At 36.7% G+C, this 12,906-nt stretch overlaps 1 protein-coding gene across 1 annotated transcript in view; it reads left to right on the forward strand.

Annotated features, from left to right (window-relative positions):
• Window positions 1-2,669, forward strand: part of luzp2 (leucine zipper protein 2) — a 75,538-nt gene extending 72,869 nt beyond the window's left edge. Inside the window, exon 12 of the mRNA XM_077713881.1 lies at window positions 815-2,669. Coding sequence (XP_077570007.1) covers window positions 815-922 — 108 coding nt within the window. The 3' untranslated portion in view covers window positions 923-2,669. The remainder of the gene's footprint in view (window positions 1-814) is intronic.
• Window positions 2,670-12,906: the final 10,237 nt, after the last annotated feature.

Genomic DNA, 12,906 nt, shown 5'->3' on the forward strand with positions numbered 1-12,906 from the left:
ATAGTGCCTGCCCCAAATGTGATTGTGTTTGACAGCAATATTTTAATGTACTTTGGGATGGTGAGCGGGGTGTAAATAAAATATTTGTAGCCATGACTATCAAAGCATTTTCCAATGTGATCTCAGTAAGCTTATGACAAGAGCTAGGCAAAATACTTTCTGCTTTATGTATGTTATTTATTGCTTAAAAAGCCACCAAATGTCGACATTGAATAAAATATCAAGAATGCCAATGAAAATTGTATGTGACCATATGTAATGTTAGATGAAAGAAAGAACGCATTGTGCTCAAGAGTGAATAGACTGCTGTGATTGTCAATTACAATTCCATTCATTAAAGCAAGGATGGAGGTTTTATCCCACATGGTGGTTAATGGCATACATTATGCATTCCTTCTTCAATCTTTTTCCGGGACAAAAAAAAAGAAAAAAAAAAACTGATGGATTCGGATACTGTAATGTAGCCTAATACTAGAGACCATATCTCAAATATGTCACATTAGGAGTTATAAGGCCAGTAAGGTTAGTTGTAAAAACAAAATATATGTGTGAAAGCAATATATACAATACATTACAGATTTCCGCCAATATTTCTTCACCGGGGTTGTAAATAATAAAAATAGATTTCTTTTTTTTGTTTTTGGAAGCGCTCATTAGTAATAGGTTCTGAAGGCATCATTTCTTTTACAATGTGAAATATTAATGAGCATTAGCCATACCTGTCAATCAAATCATAGACTACACTATGCCGGCAGTGAAATATGACTATGGGTGGCTCGTTTTATTATTCATGTTTATCTTTTGAACCCCACAGCAAAGAAGCCAAGGGCAAGCCGGGAGCTCGGAAAGCATTGGAAAGCGTCCAGATGACAGTGTGAACGAAGGGCAAAGCAGAAAGATAAAGCCTCAAAACCAGGCGTGAACGGACAACGTATCATGAAAAACACTAATCTCCTGCATTCCTGCGACAATATTTCAAAGAGCACACACACATCTGACGCATATTCATCAAAATGTTTGGGCAGACGCCCACTAAAAGACTGACAAACTCATCCACATGCACAAACACATTATCTATCAAAATTGACTCCAAAAGCTAAGACACTGGAAATGTCAACACAAATTATGGCATGCATTATACAGTTTTATGTTGGAGATAGCAATGGCACTGGTAAGTTGTAAGTTTCATGATAGTTCTTTTGATCTTTTCTTCTGAGTTTTATTCTTTGTGAGGACACAGCTTACTAATGTGTGGAAAAAAGACATTTCCACTTGTAAGGTCGGAACACTGTATAAGTGTGATAAGCAAATGAATTTACAGACTGTACTGTTAGTGTTCCACACTATGATTTTTGCAGTCTTTAGTCATGCCTTCTAGAATGTTTACACTGTGTGATGAAGCGGAGTTCAATCTTGAATTATTTGAACGCAGTGTCATTGCATTATTAATATTGATCTACAACAGGTTGTTGTGAGATTGAGCCGAAATATTTAGCTCACATTGTTGTGTTTATACAAAAAAAAACAAAAAATACAATTAAAAAAAAATTGAAAGTAGGAAAACTGGTCTTTTCAAATGGACTCAAGGTGAGTTACATTATTAAAAATGCAAGTTTACACCCGCGGTTACTGCTAACGATAGTGGCAGTGACAATGATATTCATGCCATTTCATGTGTATTTTTTGGTATTTGTTTTACTGTCAGCGATCGTAGTGTCGAACCTGTGAAATGACTTTCTCTAAATTTGGGACACAGCTTGATGTTTTTCATATTCCATATTTGGTTGCAAGATTGCAGCTGTCAGAAAAGGTCAAAATTGTACAGTGCCTACTTGGCTGTATTACAGAAAAGAAAAAAAATCTAGCACTCAATTGATTACCAAACTTAGACTATTGTTTGTCACTCATTAGTAGGAGGTTAATTTACTTCTCCGCATTTTGGAATATTAAGGCTAAGTTGGCTGGCCAACTGTTTAACATAAATTTTTTCTGCACTCTTTCTGCCTTTACCACTCCTGAGGCAACGAGCCAAAGACTCACAATGGGTCGTCTCCCTGAGAATGTGCCATGCACTGAGTAGTAACTCCTAGCTACATGTATTTGTGTTCTCTGACCTTTATGTGTACTTTCAATGAACTGTAATTTTCAGTACATTTGTGAAGAATAAATCGCTATTTGTGGGGAAATATAACAAGGGCCAGTATGTTCATGATCAAAAGAGCATAAGGTTAGTAGTGTGCAAAATGTGCCCTCTAAGAGTTTAATTAATCCTGCACAGACCATCAACAGAGGTTTAAAGTAAAGCTGACTACTATTCTCCAAAAAACGTAAATATTCTCCTCACATTTTAAATTGGCAAGGATTTTCTGAATGATTAAATGACACAAAAGGAGTCTTTATTCGCATCGTTTCTGCTTATCTAGACATGGCAGTGTCCGTTACAAAAGTCTATCTGTTTTAAATGCAACCCCAAAACCCAGTGACGTGTGAACTTTGTGTAAACTGACAAGGAAAGGAGAAATCAATGATTTGCAAATCTTTATCAACCCATAGTCAAGTGAGCAATACAAACACAAGATAATTGCATGAACTGTGTCAATAATTAGGGATTTTTTGTTGACGTTTGAGGTTCTTTGTTGTTGTTTTCTTTTCATTGGTGTTTCTTATTTTTAGGCGAAAAGTAAATGAGTCTGAAATGTTCTTAATTTGAAAAGGATATTGGTCAAAATACTACCTAAAAGCTTTTTCTTCTTAATTTAAGTGAAAGAACAAAATTTAAGAACAATATAAACAAAAGTAGTACCGTATTTTCACGACTATAAGGCGCACCGCATTATAAGGCGCACCCTCAATGAATGACATTTTTTCCATATATTAGGCGCACTGTATTATAAGACGACCTGTCTATTTTGGAGAACATTTAAGACTTAAGTGCGCCGTATAGTCGTGAAAATACGGTAATTGCTATTGACTTCCAGGTATGAAGCACTCACTACTTTACAGTCACCACTAGAGCCAGCCATTTATGATGTTTTGGATTTTTTTGTATAAAATCTTGCAGTCGGGGAGGAGCTATATGATGGAAGATGATGTAAACCAAGATGGCATCTGCATATTTAACGGTATTGTTTCAGTTCAGGCGTTTGTGTTTTTTTTTATATCCGAGAGTGGTGTTTTTTCATTTTTAGTTTTCTGTTTTTTCCATATATAAGGCGCACTGTCTATTTTGGAGAAAATTTAAGACTTTTAAGTGTGCCTTATAGTCGTGAAAATACGGTAATTACTTAAAAGCAATCATTTTACACATTCATCTGTTAACTATATTTCAACACTCAATACAAGCTGGAGAAAATTATTTGACTTTATTTGCCAAGATACCACTGTTGTTTGCCTTTTAAAATGAACTGACAATTGAACATTTGGTGCGGCCAGAGGATGTACCATTTTCTAAAGTCAGATAGCAGGTGCACCACATTTTTTTACGGTCATAATCCTTTTAAGCAAAATGGTGGGACTCCCATAGGTGAGGTCACCATGTTGCCGCAGCTTAAAAAGCCCCCCAACCCGGATCTGGAATGCCAAGCAGGATTCAAAAGCTGTTGCTTTTTAACAAGATCTCTTTGATGGTAACAAAAAAAATGACTGAAGCTCACGGATTTATCAAAGCAGTGAGATGTTGATTGGATTGTGTTGGATTGGAACTTTATTATTTTTTTATATTATATCATTATTTGTGTGCCCTTTTATCTTGCAGCAGCCAGACAACAAAATCTTGGACTACACTATTGATACCGTTCTTTAAAGCTAAAATCCATTTAAAATTTAGGACACCAATGAGTAATCATTTCTGTTCATTTTTAAAAGGCAGTCTATAGAAACCATATTATTTGTTTTCTAATTTAATGGTTTGTTTTATCCAGATGAAGCCTTGTTACGCTCCCCTATAGTGAACCGAATGTCTAAAAATGTTCTATTTTAGCTACAGTAGTATTTAAATATTTGTTGCGCATTTTGCATTAACACGATAATGAGTAAACTACATCAGAATTGAATTTATTACAACTCATATAAATTGCAAAACCATCTTGCCAAACAAGTTGTGTTCTTTTTGATGACCTTAAAATGGAACAAATCTAAGTCATAAACCTTTTTCTCCGAGGGCTTTATTCAGTAAAATCAAGGTACACTAGGGCCAACTTGACATCCGTCCATTTTCATTTGTTAAATTCATGTTAAATAATGTTAACAGTTTGGCTAACAAAACTTTTTGAGGAGGAGGCAACATTAGCTTTCCTCATTGATATAAATCATTTATTCATAGACAAAAAAATCAATCAATGTTAAAGAAGTGACATGGTACTGCATTTGCCCTGACCTTTTAATGACTGTAATACACTATGGTATCTTTCCAGAGCGATGTACATTAGAGTCTGCCTAATTGTATTTACACTCATCACTTGACGAATGAGAAGAGGACAACATGTAGGAGTGATAAAAGAATAAAATAGGTCTGATTTGCTCCAAGGTTAACCTTGAAGGCAGGACTCTCTATCATGAAATACAAGGCCATTCCACATCGGGCCATTGTATTACTGACCTTATTTAGAGACCTAGCCATTACAACATTGACAGTTTTGTAGCACAGCCTTTATCAAATAAGCTGTTTCAAGGTTTTACGACCTCCGAGAAGAAAATCACCCAGAGTGTATAAAGTCGTTAATCAATAGCAATGAGACGAGTAATATACAGTGCATGGGACATCTTTATTTCATCGACATGCATACAGTGTGTCAGAGACTATAAAAGTAGAAGTCGTAATTTTATTGTCGATAAAATCAAACCAATAAAGGGTTTGTTCTTAAATAAACACTGAACATACATAATCTGGATCGGAGATTTCTGACAGGGTTGCGTTGGTTTCTTCCAGGTACTCTGGTTTCCTCTAACATACCCAAAAAATATGCTGAGTAGGCTGGTTGAACACAAAATTGGACCAATTTATGACATCCCAATGACATGCATATTAGGCTGGTTGGACACTCTAAAATGGCTTTAAGTATGAGGTTGATTCGCTGGTAAACGATTCAAGGTGCTATGGTTGTGTTGATTTGATAGTGCTTTTGTCAACCCACAATGGCTGAAGCAGGAGAAGAAATGTATTTTTTATTTGCAGATTTACTGTCAAAGCCATTTTCAAGACAGACTTTTAAGGAAAAAGATGGGAATCATTAGGAAAGGTTGGACAACTCCGAAGCAGGACAGGGTTGGCTTTCTGCATTAGCTTCGATGGAGATAGAAAAGAAGGAGGAAAGAAAGGAGGATGGATTTTGTGTACAGATTAAAAGGATTTTTGGTGAGTAAAATATGGCTATATTCCTAAATAATATTTCAATTGTATGAGGTTATTATTGATGCTTTTTTTACACATGTCGCAGTTGTAGCTGCAGGAAAGGTTTTATAGCAATAAAATAGTTTTTGAGGAGTTTTATCTATTCAAGGTGATACAGGAAGTTTGAAAATTACTACGTGAGAGTTTGTATCATGGGAAAACCTGCTAAACAAAGACACATACCAGTCTAAATTAATTGCAATGTTTATTTAGAGACTGTGGCACGAAACATTAATGTCCAACAATGTGCTTAAATGCTTAAGTAAGAGTTTAGCAGTGAAGAATAACCCCCAAAAGAAACATTTGTTGGTAATAAAATTGATGAAATAAGATTTGGAAATCAAAGTCCATGAATGAGCGAATTAACAAATTTGTTTTATCCATCTAATATTGGCATTCACAGACCAACTGTACATTTAATCAGAATGATGCAGGCAGGGTTTTGATGAATGTATGGATGTAGTATGTATGCATGGATGGGATAGGCAGGCAGAGAGGGAGGTAGTGATGGATAGATGGAGAGAGAAAGAGTGAGAGATGGAGAGTGAAAGAGAAAGGGAGATGCTCTTGTTAAGATCATGTTATATGTATAGTCATCAACCCTCACAGTGCTTTTTCCACTGTAGAGTCATTAAAGGTAGAGAACCTCTCACCTTAAGAAATCTGACATCTCAGATGTTGACGCTGACAACCGAGAAGATCCAAATGTGTGTTATCTTCTCGTGGTTTTCCCCAGGGGAAGGGTGATCTTTCACCGGATGATACCGTAGTTTGTGGTTGGGCCATAAAACACTGCTGAATTAAAATCCCTTGCATTTTTGCTATTTATAGAAATTGGCACGGTGTTTATATGTATTCATAATTATATTTATGATGCCCTTTATGGTAAGATCCAGGTCAGCTTCGTGCATTTAGATTCAAATTCTTATGCAAAGTTTATGAGCAGACAGGACATGTTGGACATCCTAGATGAAAGTTTAATGAGTATACAGTCACATCTAAGACAAGTTGTATGGGAAGAACAGATTCAAGTTTGACCATCCTGCTTTTGAATTAATGTTCTACGTCGGATCATGGAGGCATAGTGAGAGACAGGCAGTGAATTTGCATAACCTAAAACTTTAATCTCATCAGAGAGTCGACTGGTTTTACCTTCTTTAATCTCTGTTCATTTTCCCTTCGCACGGTTCATTTGACAATAGACAACGCAGGCAGAAAGGCTAAAAGATACGTTGCGAAAGGGAAATAAATAAGGAAAATTGGAAAGTACCATGGCATTAATCTGAAGGTGTCTTGAGTCAGCTGTTATCATCTTTAATCACTAGTTGACTTCTTAGTGTAAACCCCTTTGACAAGTTCTTTATCGGTTTCTGTAATAATGAGTCCAAGTGTCACTGTCTTTTATCAGTACAGCCTTTTTTTCCAATTTCAAGTAATTCAGCCTTGTTCAAACCATAAAAAAAACATCTTGGGTAGATTTTTACTGTTTGCTATGACAAGAGAACACTTGCAAGCCATTTGGAGTCAGTATTGAGATGACTTCATGGCCAGGAAGGATCCCAACGAAGATCAGAAGAACAGTTCTGACTATTCCTTGCTGTTTAGTTTGTTTTGTTCCGTGGATCCTAGTTAGGGTTTTGGAAGTGTGCCATGTCTGCTGTATGTAAATAATATTGCAGCTTCAATGATAAAGGTCATTTGGTGAAGAAAAGAAGCCCCTCTATATTCACTGAAATACTTCCAAATTGAAAAAATGCATTTAATGAAAAGCAAATAATAAAAATTGTAGCTGTTCATTTTTCTTAGTGATCTGGCAAACTTTAAATAACAAATGATACTGATCTGAAGCAATTATTGATGAAAAGCCATTACTCGTAATTTAAAATAGACGTTATCATCTTAAATCAATCATTTTGGCACAGTCATTTTTAAGCAACTTGCCCACCTCATTTCAGGACCTCAGGCAAATGCTCAAACATTACTTTCTCAATGAAGGGAGGATTTAGGAAATCTTCAAAGTATTTCTTCCATCACTCGACCACATATGCTCAGTTAAGCCCCATAGGCTTACCCGCAATGTTCAGTGTTTTGTCAAGACACTGTTTCCCTTTTGTAGGGTGTTGGATGATTTGCCCAACCTCTTTAAGTCTGTTGTTTCAGCTACCGCTCTGTTGCACTTCGCTTGGGCTGGGAGCTCCCATCAGTTGCTTCAGGAGTCATCTAAACTTGCCACGGTTGGTAGTACACGTTCTTCTACATGTGGTGAACATCAATTAAACAGAGGACTAAATTATATCAAAAATATGACAATACAACCAGACAAGCATTTGACAAAACGTTTGCATAATTGTATTCATTCATCTTCCGAGCCACTCATCCTTACAAGGGTCACGTGGGTGCTGGAGCCTACCTCAGCCAACTGTGGAAAGTAGGCATGGTACACCCTAAAGCAGTTGCCAGCCAATCGCAGGGCACAAGGAGACGAACAACCAGTTACACGCACACTCATACTTTGGGACAATTTAGAGTTTTCAACTAGCCAAAATCCATGCTTCTATGTTATGTAAAATAACCGGGATACCTGGCGAAAAGCCACGCAAGCTCAGGGATATCATGCAAACCACACAAAAAGGACCCATAACCCAGAATGGAACCATTGATCTTGATATCGGAACTCTGAGGTAGACATGCTGACAGCTCATCCAATGTGCCGACTCATAATTTCACTCATTATTAAATATTCTGTACCCGCATAGTGTTGTGAGTCAAATGGGATAATTCCCCCCTCCAAACAAATCAACAACAACCACTTGTTCCTGTCTCATGGTAAAAGATTAGTCCAAAGTTCCATGAAGATTACAATAGAAGGGCCCTTATATCGCTTGGTAAACAATCAATGGTCTAATTATCCTCTCAAATACTCTGTATTGCGTTTTTATTGGCTTATTTGAAGACATTTTAAAGCATTAATTTAGAAAGAATTCGACTAGGTAGCTAAGAATGCCCAACATTTATCTCCAGAAAAAAACATAAAGTATATTTACTGAAATGTAATTTTCCTTAAAAGTAATTTGTCTATTCTTAAAAAAGGTGGCGTCCTGATTGAGTGGTTAGCGCGTCGGCCTCACAGTTCTGAGGTCCTGGGTTCAAATCCACTTTGCATGTTCCCCCTAGGCCTGTGTGGGTTTTCTCAGGGTAGTACTCTGGTTTCCTCCCATATTCCAATAGGCTTCAGCACCCCCATGAGGAACGGAGCAAGGAGCCAATAGGTCTGCCACAAACATCGGACTTCAGTCAGTCAAAATCTTTAACATTAAGACATGACATTGCATAAATTATACAATTCTTTAAAAACAATAACTTCCAGTCTATAACAGGGATGGGCAAACTATTCCACGAAAGGCCGTAGTGGGTGTGGGCTTTTGTTCTAACCTCTAATGAGGAAACCTTTCCGCAAATGTTAGAAGTGTAATCAGCGGATTGCAGTCAGTTGTTTCTTGTTCCGGCAGAAACATTATTGGTTAAACTGCTGGATCTGCTGGAACTAAACCCTGCAACCCAAGCGAGCCCCCAAGACTGCTTTGCCCATACCTGGTCTATAATATGAACCAGAAAATGTTCATAAAATATTGAATTAATGTTATTTTAAGACAAGCAGACCTTCTTAGAGTACTAAACCTTGTCTACATATGCGCAATATCCCTCTTGGTGCTGCTGCCACAAAACAACTTTCTGGGCTCATTATGAAGTGAGCTGAATTGGACACTGAGGGCTTATTTATTCTTCTTAGTACTCTAGGCTGGGATATTTGTTGGGGCCTATTTTATCTAAAAGGAAAAACAAAACGTATTAACCTCGTTTGCTGTCACTAACAGCAATAGCTTTATTTCCACTGTGAGGAATTTGAGCAATTATTAGCTGTCAATATTTTATTGCTGTCAATGCCATTACAAAATGATCATCCATCGCCATCCCTCCATGTTCAAAGGGATTGGTTGCCGAATGTCATATAGACAGTCTAAAGGGTTGATTACATTATATAAAGAACTTGATTGAGTAGTGATAAGTATCCAACATTTTTATTTTTAAAACATGCTTACATATTTTTTCTGGTGGAAACAGTATTTAATGTTTTTGCAACATGTTTTTATTTAATTACAATTTTAGTTCGCACCTGTACATTTACATGGTTGATTTGAATTTGTTTATTTGCACAAAACAAAGCAGAATGGCATTGGAGGAATGAAGTTATGGAGAAAAATACGAAAGAGCACTGCTTGATTCCAATGAGTTTAAAATAGCAAAAGAAGCGAATTGAGCCAATTAGGTTCATATGTCATTGTGATTTAGATACTTATTTCATTATGAAGTGCCTCTATTTCCACTTTGTGTTTTTTTTCATACGCCAATGACAAGTGGCTGAGGGCCAATGTTGCAACTATGTTCATCATTACACCCACCTTACTAGAAGATACTCCTGTATGGTGACTAACTGCAAACCATGCTGAGTCATGACAAGAAATGAAACTGTGAATGTCACCGATTGACTCCTTCACACCAATAACTGGGCTTTTTATGTCTCCTTTAACAGCCAGGTGAAATTTGTCTGCACTGTTTGTCCTGTTCCCTTTGGAAAAATAAACTGGCACTGACTGGTTACAGAAAGTGCAACCGACTTAACAAAATACATGATCTGCAATGGGAAATGGGTAATAGGAAACCAGTCTTCCATCCGATCACTCTTGACTTTACAGCATAGCATTTGGGTGCCATTTAACTTCAAACAATGCACTGTATTTTCACTAGATTTACAGCATGAATACACTTCAACAGTCATTTAGGAAATGCACAGTTCTTGTTACTAGAATGTATATTTGCTTTGGTGACATTGCAGATATATTTCCCCACAAGGGATTAATTTATGATGTTGATACCATTCCTTGGTCTTCCCACAGCTTGAGAAGAAGCTGATGCGGAATCTTGATACTGCGAAACTACAGCGTTATATTAGGAGGGCATTGGAAGTGTGTGCAGAAGGGAGGGGTTCCTTGCACTAGCAGAGTAATATACATACAGTCATTCACAGCATCACAGTATTTTCCATACATATCCAAACCACCCCACACCCCCCCAAAAAATCTGAACTTGCATGTATGCATGCAGAAAGCTAATAAATTGGCTTATACGCGTGATCAGGATCTATTTTTCTTCAGAGAACCATTTTATTTTTTGTGTAAAAAAAAAAACTTTAAAGGAATACAAGATGCCCCTTTTTTAAAGGATTTTTTGTCAGTTTAGCTGTTCCCATTGACATTGTCTGTGAGGATACGGTATTTATCATTATCTTCATGAAGAATATTCTTTCTATACAAGTGTATGTTCATTTTTTTCTCTACATCCAATACTTCCTTTTCAATTCTGTTTCAATTACCGTGTTTCTTGCTATTACTTGATCTACGTCACATGTTTTTTTTTCCAAGAAAAAGCTGCCAACTTTTCATAGCCCGGTGCATTCAGCCACATGCACAAACATTGTACATACGACGGGGTCACGCGGTGTCCATTTTTCTATTAGACATCCACAAAAGCATAAAGAAAGATAGACTGCACTTTTTGTCCTCTTTCCGTTAGAAAAATAAAGACGGATGGATTTTGATTACAGGTTGTTGCAATCCTCCAACGCCATTCTGCTTTATGTTTTCTTTTCTCCATTTTCATTACATTCGGTTGCCCTGATTGCAAGGACGTTTCAACTTTATGTTGAGAGCTCAACAACACAAGTGAAACGTGAGAGTTTTCAAAACACATTCACAATCTCATCGCTGTAGTCAAAACAGAAGGCACAAGCACTCCAAAATGCCTTGGCACGTCTTTTTTTTTTAATAAGTATGAACAAAACAAACTTCCTTTAAGTGTTGGCAAGAAATGAAAAGGGTGAGTCTTTATCTAAAGCAAGAATGCATTCATTTTCAGGAAAAGCTTACGTAAATGTAGCAAACGTATGAAAAAGGATATATTATATTTATTATTTTAATCAAACCTATAGAGCTCCAGTAAAAATGTTTCATAGGAGCTGAAAAAAAAGAATAAAATACAGACTGGATTGTAAACAAGCCGATTATAAAGGAACTGATTTTCAAATAAAAAACATCAAATTTATGAGCAGCCAGGAGATTCTAAAACACTAAAGATTCAAAGTCAAAGCTCTGTCGTTTTAAACAAACACTTTATTTTTTTATTGGTTAATTCTGGATGTTCATAGCACACACAGATACACGCAAAAATGCCATTAACACTGCTTTTTGAGTTATTACAAATCAAATGTATGTTTTGGTCATTTCATCACTTGCTTTGTATGTACTTGCTTGAGATAGTATGCTAAATATCAAGACCATTATTGACCTCAAGACCAGTCTAGAGACCCCATGCTGCCATGTTTGGGCAGTGGACAACGAGTCAAGACCCTTACATTAACTTCATTCATGAGATTTTAAAGTTACTCACAGTATTAAACATTGCACATACACTACATCATAGTAACACAGGACATTTTTTTAATGACTAAACTACGGAAACTTCTAGCTTTATTATTTTTTCCATCCGTTACTGACATCTGAATGCACAAAAGATTTCTTTTGAGCTAGGTCTGTGGAGATTTGAAGAATGATGTAAGTATAGACATTATGCATCTTCTGAGATTTATTTTACAGATCAAAGGGCCTTCTCTCGATCTCTGAAATAATGAGGAAGGAAACAGTTTGAAATTCGCTGCCGCCCCTCCAAAAAAATTATAAAAATACAAAAAGACCAGGCATTCCATTTTTTTTAACTTGAGCTCTAGACTCTAGCTCAAGTGTAATCAGTCAAGCTCTAGAAACTTCTGAGATAGAGGCCAGCATAAAATCACATGGGATTTGATACAAATATTTGAAAGACTGGTAATGACACTTAGGGAAGAGTATGTGAACAAATAATTTGCATGGTGATCTCAACTTTTGCCACTTCATTGTGGCATCCCCTCCTCACTTGCACATCCCCTAGTTTCTATGGAAACAAGGAGTCTACTCCTTTTGCCTACTTTCAAAGTGCTGCAGCCTTAGAGAGGGTTGAACCACCCCCTGCCAGACTATTCTTCGAACGCGCCACTGTCACATTAAAATCAGACATTTGCATACACTTCACACAGTCATCTGGCTGGCAAATACTGTAATAAATAGAACTGTTTTAACATCTCTAATAACTTGAATACCAAACATATGCTCTAGTAACACATGGTATATAGTTGACATTAAATAATTAAAATCCTCCCACACCTAATAATGTGCCCAGTGTTTAATCTTAAGTAGTCTATAAAAACTGCTAGAAATTTCATGAGCTGTGTGTGTTCAAAACTTGTGTGTGTGTGTGTGTGTGTGTTGTGTCCTTTCAGATGTATAGTCCAATAGCCAGTCAATTTTTAACATCTTCTCTATGGTGTATCCTTGCAAGGGTTGCTGGAGACTTTGGGCAAAAAGCTT

This window comes from Stigmatopora nigra, chromosome 3, assembly GCF_051989575.1.
Source record: "Stigmatopora nigra isolate UIUO_SnigA chromosome 3, RoL_Snig_1.1, whole genome shotgun sequence".
NCBI classification, from domain to species: Eukaryota; Metazoa; Chordata; class Actinopteri; order Syngnathiformes; family Syngnathidae; genus Stigmatopora; species Stigmatopora nigra.